Raw genomic sequence first — 14,512 nt, 5'->3', positions numbered from 1 at the left:
TCCCCAAAACACACATTAACATAATCTTTCATATTAATTACACCGAAATATTGATATGACTTTCCGTGTGTGTCTCAAATGGGGATAAACAGATTTCGCTCGTTTATTGAATCATTCAGCACTTATCAGAACTTATTTGCCTTTAATAAAACATATTATCAGATCATAGTCTATAATATTAATTTTAGTTCGGCTATGTTGACAGTTACTTCCAATCAGTAATCGTAATATTATATAATATTACAATGTTGCTTTGTGTGTTATCATTCAGATTGAAATTGTTTCAAGATAACACAAATCTATTTCGGTTTATCTAGTTTGGTCGTATTATTTCTATATTTTATGTTTGAATTAGTTTTGTTATTTAGTCGGTTTATTGCGTTCTCAAAAAACGTTACTGCTGTCTTAAAAATATTTAATATACTTGTAAATATTTAGAAAGGTACGTAATATTTCTATGATTTCTATTAGCAGTCGCGAATTTACTTGGAAATGCATGTTTATTTCAATATCTGAATGAAGCAAACCCAAATTCCAATATTAATTACTAATCAAGAATCCACAGTCTGATACGCTGTTGTTAATGCTGCAGGGCCTCGAATATTCTTCACCAAATCTCACCACTGGTGACGATCGGCCTCAACCATTCTGGTTCTGGATAATGTATTAATCCATAGTTTTCGCCTCAATCTCTATGATTTAGAGCAATGTCTTTTTCGAAGCTGTTCGCTACGTCTTCCGTCCAAATGATCGTTTTCATCATACAAGTCTGCGAGGAATTCGTTCACATTTCACTCGACACGCCTATCCGAAGCATTGAAAAATGCATCTTCGAATTGGTTCCTCAAATATGCAGTGTACAAATTGTTAATGCATTCTTGGAGACCAAAACTTTTAGAATTTGCCTTAAGCATCGCATATGAAAGGTCTCAAGCTAGCAAATACCAGATTTTAACAGTGTCCAAATGTGGGAACCGTACATTGATATCACTTGATCATTTCTTCTCAGATTTCCCGTTCCAAGATTTTAATCAATTTGGTCCAATAAATACTTAGCCTACAAAAGAAAACAAAAGTGGCCATTAATTTTTCAACATAGTCTTCTTTTAGCTCAATACACTGACCCCGTTCAGCAACAAAAAGTAATCGCATGGGGCCAAAAGGTATGAGCCGGTGCGTTGTCATGGTGGAAGGGTACTTTTTCCTCGCCAAATGAGGTTGATTTTTCTATAATTCGGCGTCGAATCGGCTTAATTATTCGGCATAGTATAGCCCTCCATCTTGTGCATGCCGGAAAATGATGACCATCACATTTCCGGCCGATAGGACAGCTTGCGTCTTCTTTGGAACACGTTTACCGAATAAAGTTCACTGTTTCGACTGTTCCTTGGTCTCTGGTGCACACCAATGGATCCATGTTTCGCCGAAAGTCATAAAACGACGCAAAAACTTCTTCAGAAACATAAACACTGCTCTGAATGAATCTTACGGTTGAACGGTACTTATTTTCTGTATTAAGAAAACGCACAGGCATGCCATCTCATGGCCAAAATTTCATGCAGGATATGACCAACGCGGTTTTTTGAGATGCCTACTGTTTCAGCTAATTAAACCAATTGTTAACGGTTGCAATCGAAGGAGAAGAATCACCGTACACAGCATCCGAGCTCTCTTTAATTTTGCTGCATATATATATATATATATATATATATATATATATATCAGTATTTATATGTCCCAATTTTAGTTATTATCTTACTAACCATATTTATACAAACATGTAACGTGTGGTATTATTCACCGCAATACAAATATATCCAAATATATATTATTTAATCAGAATCTTCTAAATAAAACATGAGATTCAAATATTCCGTTTCAGGAAATGAACCAACTGGTTCTGAATTTAAAACAATTGATAGAAGAAAACCATATTTTGTATTTTTTATTCAACCTAATAACCTGAACTATTATATAACCGCGTCGGATATTGGTTCAATGAAATACTGAAAATATTAAGATATTTTAGGCAATGCGTAACCTCGAAGCTAAAAAAGATCCGCTAAAGAGAACAGATATGTACAAGGTGCCCTTGTATGTTGTTCTAGCTACTTCACAAGACTATTTTGAGAAAAAATACCAAAAGTACTATAAGATTTTTGAACACTAAAACAATTTCAACAAACAGAGGAGCTATAAGACCAATCCTATTTGCATACTATCTTCTGATATCCTGCGCGTCATCCAGTAACTCCATTGCCTGCACGTTGTTGAGATATAGTAACCATCTTTCAAATTCTCCGGCTAAATCTTGAATAAATTCGAAGATCAATTTGATTCAGGTTCTTCATTCAACTCCCTGATGACCTGAACTACAATAAGTATTGGTAATTAATTGAAGAACTGTTTGACAGCGTTGGTTTGTCAGTTTAATGTCTCAGTGAAACTCAATATTTACACCTTATAACATAATTGATTCATAAACCATCTCCTTGGCCTTGGTCAAATTGATGACTTGGGCAGATTTGGAGCTATATTTTCGAGCCTATAGTCCCTTTGCGGATTTTGTTGACGACAACTTACACTTTTTCTACAGCCCTAGGCTTAGTCTAGACCTATATCTTATGCCATAATGACTGTGTCATCAGCAAATGTTTTAGGAACTGTTTATTTAGTTATTAAAATATCAGCAGTGTAGAGCGGATACAGAAATGATACCAATACACCTTGCGGAACTGTAGCGGAAATAGACTTAAATGTTGAGAATTCCTCTTCATGAGAACCTCTAAATTTTCTTTCGAAAAGATATGACTCCAACAATTGTCAATAGTTCTGCAGTAACAACTTGCTGATCTTGTGGAATAGTCCCAAATACTATACCCGGACAAAAGATTGTTAGACGTCCGGGAATATTACAGGGCAGTATTTATTTTCTTCAAACGCTTTTACAATAACGGTTGTTACTTAATTCACTTAGTTGAATGTTGAGTGCTGATTTCGAAATCCATGATTTAATAGCAATCTCTGAAATAATTTGGATACCGCAAATAGCAGCGAGATAAAAATGCAAGAACCAACTTGTTTAGTTGTTTTGTCAAGTTTTTCAAGCATAATTACCCGTGTCACCTTAAAATATTTAGAAGTGTGTTTAATATCCAAATACAATATTATATAAAACGTACAAGTATCTACTGAAGCGTTTGATATGCTTTGGAAAAGCACCCAGATTTTTGTGTTATCTAATATTTTGTATAGTTCGTAGAGACAGTAAAGAGACATAAACCAAAACGAGACTTTATAGTTAATGAATCACGTATTACAATTTTAAATATAAATAGAGTAGAATAAGCAGAAAGTTAAAAAATTATTACAGTAGTTTATTTTTCAGATCAATAAAAGCAAAGATGACCAAACATATACATAAGAAAAGTTTATTATTCTATTGGGGTAAGTATAATTATTTATTTAAACCGTAACATTATCTTGTCAATTACTCATATATTTATGAAACGAATTTAACGTCAACACACGTCTAACGTCGTTATAGTCAAAACCGTCATCTATCATCCAGCTTTGATCTTATTTATCTTAATACAAGTATTAATTAATATTCTTGTTGATTAAAACAACATTACTAATATTAAAAATAGCTTTATAGATTTTGAAAGTAAAATTCGACAGAAAACAATTATTCGAGTCAAGCCAGTAACCAGGTTGAACAAAGGTGGGTATCACTACCCAGTCGAGGAATTCACGATAAGCATTAGGTCCAGCCCAGAATAACTCCAATTTTGAAGAGGAGACTCTAAAATGGAGTTTTTAAAAAATTAATAAAATAGAAATAGGAGCACAACTATTACAAACATAAAGGACATTTAAATTCGCTATCTTTGGAGACGCGATCCATCAATTGACTTAATATTTAATATCTTGCACGAATAAACCTGCTGTTCCGAAGGAGGATAATAATCCTTAATAATCTGGTCTTGAATAATAATCCAAAGGAGCAATATCTAGAGAATACAACGGCTAGGGTAGCATGTCCCATTTTAGAATACGCCCCATGTAACAAGATTATTTTGTCGTGCTTTTCTTGATATAGCAGTCCTTATGTAATCATTTCATCGGGTTCAAGCAACTCGTAATACACCATGCCGAGCTGTTACCAGCATATACACATCAAGTCTTTGGCAACATGAATATTTGGATTCATCGTGGAAGTTATTGAGAGCTATGACGAGTTATGTGATTTATTGACTTACTAAAATGACAAAAAGTATAGGCTTTAATTCATTAGACAGCCAATGTCCTTCTTTCTGAATGATTTCAAAGACTTGTAATCTATGAGAAATTACCTAACAATTAACGAAGTAATACTATATGAGTAGACAAGTTCACACAAGTTCTTTGGAAACAATTTTCATACAAAAACTCCCTTAGTTCCACCTCTTCAAACACATTTGAAACAAAAACTTTAAATAAATATTGGAATCATATTATTTCAATAATACAGTCGTCTGCCCAAATACTGGGAAAATATCACCCATTCACCATTTTAAGCTCACCTTTTCCGCAAGTGTCATTTTCTGTAAAACGGCGGATTTCATTTTTTACCATTTCTATTTTATACGACTATCCATTTGATCTGTCCATAAAAATCATTTTTATGAAACATAAAATATTCAGCAGTCGCATAGCAAAATACCCCATAAACCAGAAAGAAACTAAAACTATGCTACAGAAATTTTAGAATTAATATCAAAAAATAGAAAAGGAAGGATATTTAAAAATATATTAAAGGAGCTAAACAAATTACATTTTAAGACCATCAACCTGATAAATGCTTCACTCAGACTACAATGTATACCAAAACTGTGGAAGGTGGCTGAAATAATTGTAATTCCGATACCAGGAAAGCCACCTCATGAAACAGCGTATTACCAGCCAATGTCACTATTGAAAATCTTCTATTGAAAAAGATAAAACCAACCATTGAAGAAAACATCTCGTTCCGAAACATCAATTTGCTTTCAGGAAACAGCATTCCTCGAATCGAAAAAATCACTAGAATTTTTTATATTTGTATATTTTTAGATATTACTCAAGCTTTCGATAAAGTTTGGCATGAGGGTTTAAAACATAAGATTAAAATGCTTCTCCCTAAGCAGTAAAAATATCGAAATCATGCATAAATGACCGATACAAGACCGAGCCAAAACAAGAAGATACCCATTCCAACTTGAGGAAAAGACATGCAGTTGGACCACAGGGAAATGTATTCGTATCAGTCATTTGTCTGCTGTATACTCGGGAATTGTCTACATTCAATTAGACTGTTGTTGCAATGACAATCTGCATAAGGAACTGAAAATAGAAACTGTCGCTAACGTTATTAAGGACTATACCCAAATATATGAACAGAGGTTCAATCAGCACATAAATGTTGAAGCTCTCCAGCTCCTAGAAAATATGTCTTAATCAGAAGATTAAAGACAGTAAAACCATTTGATCTAGTTCAGTGAAATTATAAGTAAAACTCGGATGCACATTAAAAACAATGGGACAGACGTTAAGCCAAAGTGCCTAAAATAGAATTAGGATTAGAATAAAATCAGAATAAAAATAAATAGCTTATTAGTGTTAATTTACTAGATCGCTATAATTAATAAATTGCTATAAAAAATTAAAGATAATGTTATTAATATAGTATAAATGTTATAGCTATATAAAAAGCCTTACTTATAAAAAAATATGATACTTAAGCTAACTTCATGTAAATTTATATAATATATAAATATAATATGATATGTACAGATATCAGATATAAACAATTAAATAAAGCTAGATCTCATAACAGTGCCAAGATCAAAACAAATATAGCTGTCGTAGTTCATTGCATTTTAGCTCTCAATCGCTTGAAAATGACAACGTCGCAAAGTTAGGCGAAAACTGCCGAAGCTTACCGAATGCTGATTAGGATCATTCAAAATTAGCCACTACTAAAATGTTGGGCTAGGTTTTCGCCCAATAAGGCTAACTTATTTAATCCTCTAAACCATTGTTTGTCATTTACAACCCATCACCATTTTAAATCGTTAATTAAATAAAAAAGACAACTGGGATATGATGATGGGATATAGGGGAAAGATCACCTAACATATCTAAATGTGCTTAATGTGCTTAAGGCGCCAGCAGATTTTTTCAAATCAATCAAAAAATGTAAGGAATCTTGAAAATCTAATTTTAAGTTTTTTACTATTTGCGCCTGTTTCCATTAAATAGCGCGAAAATATTAGATAGAAAATATTTATTTTATGCAGACAAATATCAAAACCATGACATATGACATTTAGGTTAAGTTCTTTAATGATTTTTTTAAATTGACACTTCATATTTTCACCAGTAGATGTCTCTGAGCAAAACACATGCAAGCACCTGACAAATAAGTTTCTAATCGTAATTTCCTAGAAATCAGATATAATTGTAAAACCTTCCATTAACCAAAATTATTTGAAACTTTATTTCCTAGGCTTGCAAACTTTGCAAAAAAAATAAAAAATTTACAATAATTTTTACTAAATATATCAGACAAACCAGTCTCACTGAATTACAAAATTACCATATATTTTTCTACAAACTCAAACAGTTTCTGCATAATATAAATTTATATTTATTATTATCACTAATATATTAGAAATAATAATGTTATTGTTTACTGAAACTACCATTTTGTTATTAGAGGAAATAAAGAAATCATTGTTAGGTCCTCCTATAACTGTTCTGAAAAAATTCATGTGTGCCATTCTATATGGTTCGAGGCTATACTAGGGGTGTTAGTCGGCGAACAAAATATCGATATTTCGATATATTGATATTTTAAAAGATATCGATATATTAGAGGAAAAAAATATTGATTTTTTTTGTAATAACAGCGATATTTTAATAATCTTTTAAAATTAAGTACTCAAATACAATAATCATTTTAAATTAAGTACCAATTTTATAATTTCTTTAATTTAAAAAAAATATCGAAAAATATTGGCTGAAAAAAATATCAATATATCGATATATCGGCAAAAATATCGATATTTTTTCGACACCCCTGTCCTGAAGAATATCTAACCTTTTATATTAATGAATTAAACTTTTCCCTCTTTTACTAAATATACTTGAGAAAAAAAAAGGTAAATTTTCACGAAAGAAACATGTCCAAGTATAAATTTCTATTTCATAACTAAATAAATTAAAATGTCTACATTTCAATAAATAAAATTTTAATAATATATAAATAATAATAAAGTACTGGAACTTAATATACGAAACTTTAGAATAAAAAGTTTTAAAAAAGAAAAACCTTTCCTTCATAAATAGTGTCCTTAAATATAGTTAACCAACAAAATTCGTAGTAAACCCTTATTGTTATGAATGTGTCTGAGTTAAGGGTCGTTTTTCTACCTGCTCGATAGTAAGAGGCCAATGTACTTCAGAGTTCAGTTCATTTCTTTAGTAGATCTTCTACAGAATGGCGGTATTTAAAAGTTTTTCTCTTTTAGCTTCTATCATTTTGGCTGTTGCAACAGCGGATATGGAGGATTTTTTCCCAAATATCAAGGGAAATTTGACAAAAATTTCATGGGCTCATGCGGTCAACAACCAATCACATTTAGCAGCCGTTCTCAATGACTGTAAGTATTACTATTGATATTTTACTCAGAATATTAAATTATATTATTTCTATTGTTTATATTAACAAACATATGTGTGTCATATTTATAATGATAAGTTTGTTTACGTATTATTAATCAACTTAGGTTTCTTACCGGAGTATCATCAAACAGTGAAAACAAACATTGTATAAATAATATATAATCATGTATGTATTGACAAACAAATATGTGTCATGTTTGCAATGATAAAATTGTTATTGTACTTTGAAACAGAAAAATTTCGCTCAAGTTATTACATACTTTATTAGAACAATAATAACACACATGATAAATTATACTTACTGATCTAGCACTATTATTTTAATAACGAAGTTTTCTTGTCAGCAAAGTCTTCCTAAGAACACTGTTTTATTATTCCTTAAACTCTTAAATTAATTACGTTTAAAACCAATCTCCGATACATCTTCGTATAAATTACACATTTCGATTTATCAGATCATAACGCTGCCCTGGCCGTATTTAGAATACAGCTGGAATTGTCAATAAAAGCATAATGTAATGTTGAAACAGCCATTACATTAAAAATATTAACAAATGTATGAATTTTTAAGTTATCCAATATTCAATATTCAGTTGACAGAATTGTATTTTCGATATTCATTATTTCTGCTGATTAGTTTGAATAAATTTACATCAAAACCATTTTACATATGGTGTTTCATTATATCTCAGATGTAAAAAATCGGTCTGGAGTACCAAAAACTTGTAAGGCAATGCCAGACTTCAAGGAAAACCTAACTGAGACACACAAAGAAAAATCATACGATGTTTCACTCAAAATGCTATTTTAAAACTGTTTCAACATCGATATTCTGTATCTAGTATAAAAATGTCAACTGCAAAAAGTCATGGGTTAGTCAAGCAGAGCCATTCACATCGACTGAAAAGGAATAGTCATGGCCACAACATATGTTATTTGCAGGTGTCTAGTTAACGTTATTAGGATTACGTTAATTAATGAAATAGAACGACGTATTTTTGAAAAGAAAACAGCCATAGCGAGTAGCAGATACAAAGTCATCCATCTGTATGACAACTCTTCGCCACATGTTGCACCTAGCGTACTGACGAAACATAGTGCCTTCTAATTACAACTTGTTCAGATCTGAATAAGCGCAAAAATTGTTTGAAAATCAGACGTTGGGAAAAGTTGTAGAAGATCATGGAATATATTTTTATTAATATATATTGTACCTATTTTTCAATAAATTCCTTTTTATAGAGGAAATATGCTCAGAATATATGCAAGCACCTAACGCTATGCTAATGCAAAATAAAAATGGCGCCTAATGGCTAATAATATGTCTCGGAACTCTGTAGATGTTTTTTAATGCATTTTCACGGTATTTGAAAGTTATCCTCACTAGCCTTTTTGGACTCTATAGCCATTCACTCCCTCGCTTGGTTTCACTAGTAAGAACTCTAGTACATTTTCATTGAATTACTAAAACATATTCTCATGCATTCTTATTTTTGTATATATTATATTAGTAATATATTTATAAGAAACATAACAAATGACAAAAATTTAAATATATAATTTTACGTAATTTCTTGTTTGATGTAATTTCTTGAGATTATAATTTGTAACTTCTTCATTTCTATTTTAGCCAATTGCAAAATAGGAGTATCCTTGAATGAAGCATATCTATTAACACTTCTCATATAACTTACTCGACTTATTCTCCATCCCTTGTTTATTTTGTCATTTCCTATATTTAACTCTTATGTCCTTATCAGCTACATTGCTTGATTAGCCTTTCTTTATATGCTTGACCAGTGTCAACTATTATCAACTAGCATGGTTACTAACTTTATTAAATTCAATATATCGTTTTCTATTCAATCGCAGTTTTTGCTTAATTATTTACATACATTTTATTTTAAACTCTATTAATGTAAAGTAGATATAATAATGTACATAATAATTAATTATAAATACTTTTCATAAATAATACTGATATCGAAATAAAAAAAAGAATATTTATAAAATTGTTATGATGAGAAACTTGAGAATTGGTCCTAATAGATTTATATTTCATTCGAAAGAACTGTAATGCTTCTAATAAGATTTAATAAGAAAAATCAGAACTATTATACAACAAATTCATCACAGAAAAAAAAAACTGAATCTACTCGTCGGCCATTTTAAAATTTTTAACATATTTTTCTTAAGAACATAACCAAATTTTCAGAATAAAAATAATTTCAAAATAGAATGAATTTGATAAAAGAATAATTTCTGTACATACACTTTTAAATAAAATTACATCGTTTTTTACTTATTTATTCCGCTATTTAATCCTTAAAAGAGTAGCTATCATAATTTTTCCTGCCACGAAATTTATTTATCTCAAGCTATCATTCTGATAGATCATCTTATATTTGTCTTCTATGGCTTTCATTAATCTTCTGCTTTCTAAAAGATCCATTTTAACTCTTAATGCAAAAATTACCTGCAATATTTGGTTACGAAATAAATTTATTAATGAAATCTGAAATGTATTGAAGTTAAAACCAATAAAATTTACAGAAAAATCTTAAGAAAGCTAATAAATGCCTTTAATACAACGATATGCTATATCTTCACAACCCTATCAATTACGACCAGTTCTTAAGCAAGAATAATTTTTCTTGGTTGTTCTGAATTCACCACATATCACATTAATTAAAATTCTTAATATTAAAAACAGATTGATTCATTTTTATATCATAGATCTGGAAAAGCTTCTTACGAAAATCTAAATTCATTGTAAACAGAGCACAGACAAATTTTGTTAATCTATATTAGGATGAAATGTTCGCATATGTCGTATTATTCTCTCACAGCTGAATATACTTAGCGATAAAACGGACACAGTAATTTATTGTCTCTATAAATAATGTAAAATGTAACTTTATATGATCACACTTTCCTTAATCGTTAAACCATAACTTCCATAACCCTTTAATAGTTTCAAGAATACAGGAATAAGCACAAGTAATAGAAATTTTAAACAACACTGGTCATAAAATAATTTAAAAATATCTTAAATCAATCACATTCACTGTTAATATCAATTCAAATAAAAAACGCAAAGAATTTTTTATTTAAAATTGTTCTGCCTGCATTTTCCCGTACAGTGCCGAAAAGTTTATGCCACAACGTAAAAATACGCTCCATAGTCGATTTACAGTTCCAATTCTAATAGAATAATCTACTCTATTAGAATTGGAACTAGCAGCGAGTAGCTATTTCTGGTTACTTGATTTCGGCGTCCTTCCTTTTATTGCAATTAACTTATTTGTAGAGTGTATTACACAAAAAGGTTAGGCCTAAAAGTTAATAAGCTGCAATCATGCCAAATTTCGAGCTTCTCACTGCTTCTGTTTTTATCAAAAAGGACCGAATAATATATACATTACGACTTTTTAAATATCCATCTTATTGGCCAGAGACTTAGAGCCTGTTTACCTGAAAATCATTTGTTTTAATCCAACAAAGGTGTAATATCTGCAATGAAAAGGTATATTACCAATTTTAACATGAAATCGATGGATTAAACCTACTGAAATAATATTAAAAAATAATATAATTTGTTTCAACTACAATACTATTTTTCATCTCTTCTAATTGAACAATCTACTAACAGTAGGTCATCAATTCATAGTGTTGACTTAATGGAGAGAAAACAATGTTGTAAATAAAATACGGATTATTTTCTCTCTTCTTTGCGTAAATTAATACGCAAAGGCGAGTTGTTTATTTAAGTTAATAACATAAAAATATATACATTTAAAGATATCAAATCGGTACGTCATGTCATTTTTGCTTCATTCTGAGTCTGATATTTATTTTGTTTTTCGACATTTTACTACTTCTGATCTTCTGATTCAATTCTTCAGATATTCTTTCTTGTCAACCCTTTTATCAGTGGTGATTCTCTTTATCAATGCACCGTGTTTTATCGCTAAAGCTATTCCCTTGCGTTCTTGGTGGTGGTGGACAATGCTGGTCCAAGAAACCCTTTCCTGTACCCCCATATGTTCAGAATATCGGGGTGGGAAATACGCTTCCAGACAGGAACTTCTCACGTGCGTTTCGGACTCGGAAGAATTCTCGAATATTGCACGATTTCGGGCCTTCTTGATGTTTATGGTTATAAGCCCCATAAGGAGTCTTCTACCAGGTCTAACTTCTGACACGCTCGGCACTTAAACGATACATTTATACGAAACACTAGACAACGAGCCGATGGGTTATACTTTTTGTTGGACCTGTGTTCTGTTTACTTGGTGCCTTTCTTGGTTCACCAGATATTCGATACAATGCGAATGTTTTATGTTGTATCAAGTCATAATTCTTCCTATGTCACAAATATTACGAAAAACAGTTAAATGGTCTAATAAATTAGACCCCTAAACTATAATTGCGTCGCAACATATAGTAATATTAATTTGTTTTTGTTTCAGCCGCTATAATGATGATTGAAGCAGACGTAAGAGTAGGAACTGTTGGCAATGACACTAGTGTTATTCCTATAATGGCTCATGATGGCAACACGTCCGATCTAGCTTTATCGGATTTCCTTTCAAAGGTTGCTGAATTCAATCAATTGCATTCCAATGAAACAGACAGAAAAGGAGTCAAGCTTGATTTTAAATTGATCGATGCATTTAGGAAATCTGCACATATTCTAACGGAATATTTCAACAATGTAAATATTTTTGCATAGATTTTCATTATAGCTAACCATTTAGCAAGTAGCGAGGGGTCTGAGATCAAATTGTCCTTATCTTTGTGACACAAAATTGTACACATAGTTAATTGTCACTATAAAAAATGTGAAATTAATTTTATTTTGATGGGGTTTTAATAGATTCTAAACCTTGTGAAAAATTATATATTAGGTCCTGACATGTATTCTGATGATTTTTTCACTTTGTAAACGCATTTACTGAGAAAAATTAATGTAATATATATTATCAACGATACAATGTGGAAAGAACGATGTTAGTTTGACAGCGATATCACTATTAATTCATTTTCGCACTTCTTCAGCATTTAAAAGCCGCATGCCAACCAAGTGACGCCGGTAACTAAAAAGTGCTATGTCTGACGAGTATGCTGTGTTCTGCAGAACTTCATATTCGAGCTGCAGTGAATCTTTCGCCACTCTTTTCCGGCCAGGCGTAATTATGCAAGACAATGAGTTTCCATCTGTTATTCGCAATTACTAGTCTTTTCTGCAACATTACGTCAGTCAATTAGTTTAATTTATTTCGGTAAACATCTACAATAACAGTTCCATTTGGTTGTAGTAGCTCGTAATATACTACACCTTGTCAATCTCACCATAGGCACAGTAAGATTTAATGGCCATGAATATTTCGCTCTTATATCGATGCGGATGGCTCTCGTGGACTAATCCATGATTTTTGCGCACAAAATTATCGCAGCAGATCCACTTTTCGTTATTACTCAGAATACACCACAGAAAACTACTTTTGTCTGGAAAGTCATGAAACTATTAGAATAGTAAAAATTGTCTCTTCCTGTTGGATTGTTCTTATCGCACAAATGCCAGCACGCAGTCAATAAATACATTAACTGTCTGAAAGTTCTTGAGAGTTTTTAATCAATAAGTCTTGCAATTCAGACCGTTTCTTGTTATTGACATCAAAATCACCCTTTTTAAATCATTGAAACCAATTTATTTTATTTGATGGGCTTCGACAGCAGACTTCTTCAAATCAAACAGAAAATGTAATGAATATCATTGTTTTTTAACAATTTACTTACATTGATTCTTCGCAGTTTTGCCAACAAATATTGCTAACTTACAGTGACAAAGGGTGGGATTTTGTAGGACATAAAATATAAATGGTATCTTGAATTTAATTTGCAAAATATTTTTTACAGGCTGCTTTTCCCATATGGTTAAATGCTGATATTCTTAAAGGAGAAAGTTCCAATAACGAGTCCTTGCCGGAACCAGTAAATGCAACAGAATTTTTGAAATTAGCCAATGATAATTTTCCTAATGCTACCTTATCGCTAGGATGGACTACTACAGGTGACATCAATTTTCCTTATACGAAAAATCAAACAGAAAGCATGATCAGTCAACTACATGCATATAACTTTACATCCATAACCTTCCCAGTTAGAGCTGTACTAGCAGCAAAGAGTGTGGATATTTTAGCTGATCTAGTTTCAAGCTATCAGAAATCAACAATAACTATCTGGTCTGCAGTTAATGACAAAGACATCGATATTGAAGGTCTTAGGTCTCTAATACGTAAAGTTGGCCTAAAGAAAACTTATATTGATGTTCCTGATTCATTGTTATCCCAATTACATTTGAACACTATAAATGGAGTTGGCAAAACAATACGTTTGAGTTGTATAACAGTCATTGTTATTACATTATTCTCCGTGTTGTTAAACATGTAACTATTTTAATTTTTGCAATACGAATAATCCTAAAACCTAACAAAAAAAACATTTTGTTGTAAATTAGTAACTGTAAGTTATAATTGTATTTTAAACAATGTTACAAAAGAAGTACAATAAATTTTAGATATACTAATTTTATTGATTTTTACTTCTCATTTTTCCTCTAATTTTCATTCCAGTACAAAATATATTTTGAAGTATAATATTTTGATTTCTAGTGGTACAAAAACTAACTAAAACCTTTATACCAGAATCGATCTCGCGTCGCAAAAGTAAATTACAAATAAGTATTACAGCGCCATGCACTTCAAGTACATATCTGAAAAATACTTTAAAAGATTTATAT

At 31.1% G+C, this 14,512-nt stretch overlaps 1 protein-coding gene across 5 annotated transcripts in view; it reads left to right on the top strand.

The window, feature by feature from the left end:
- The window catches only part of LOC143190501 (protein FAM151A), a 154,232-nt gene extending 139,932 nt beyond the window's left edge, over positions 1–14,300 (top strand). For 3 of the 5 annotated variants that reach the window (XM_076394817.1, XM_076394819.1, XM_076394818.1), the window contains 4 exons: positions 3,389–3,447; positions 7,554–7,685; positions 12,180–12,424; positions 13,630–14,300. In XM_076394817.1, the coding sequence (XP_076250932.1) occupies positions 3,389–3,447; positions 7,554–7,685; positions 12,180–12,424; positions 13,630–14,163 (970 nt within the window). In that variant the 3' untranslated portion in view covers positions 14,164–14,300. Of the gene's footprint in view, positions 1–384; positions 443–3,373; positions 3,448–7,553; positions 7,686–12,179; positions 12,425–13,629 lie in introns of those variants that run through there. The other 2 variants (XM_076394820.1, XM_076394821.1) reach the window with 2 other exon arrangements.
- The last annotated feature ends 212 nt before the right edge of the window (positions 14,301–14,512 follow it).

This window comes from Rhynchophorus ferrugineus, unplaced genomic scaffold (assembly GCF_030347505.1).
Source record: "Rhynchophorus ferrugineus isolate W39M unplaced genomic scaffold, kcgeb_rfMv2 rfM2, whole genome shotgun sequence".
Classification (NCBI taxonomy): domain Eukaryota; kingdom Metazoa; phylum Arthropoda; class Insecta; order Coleoptera; family Curculionidae; genus Rhynchophorus; species Rhynchophorus ferrugineus.
The sequence above is the reverse complement of the archived record's forward strand: the minus strand, read 5'-3'. Positions and strand labels throughout refer to the sequence as shown.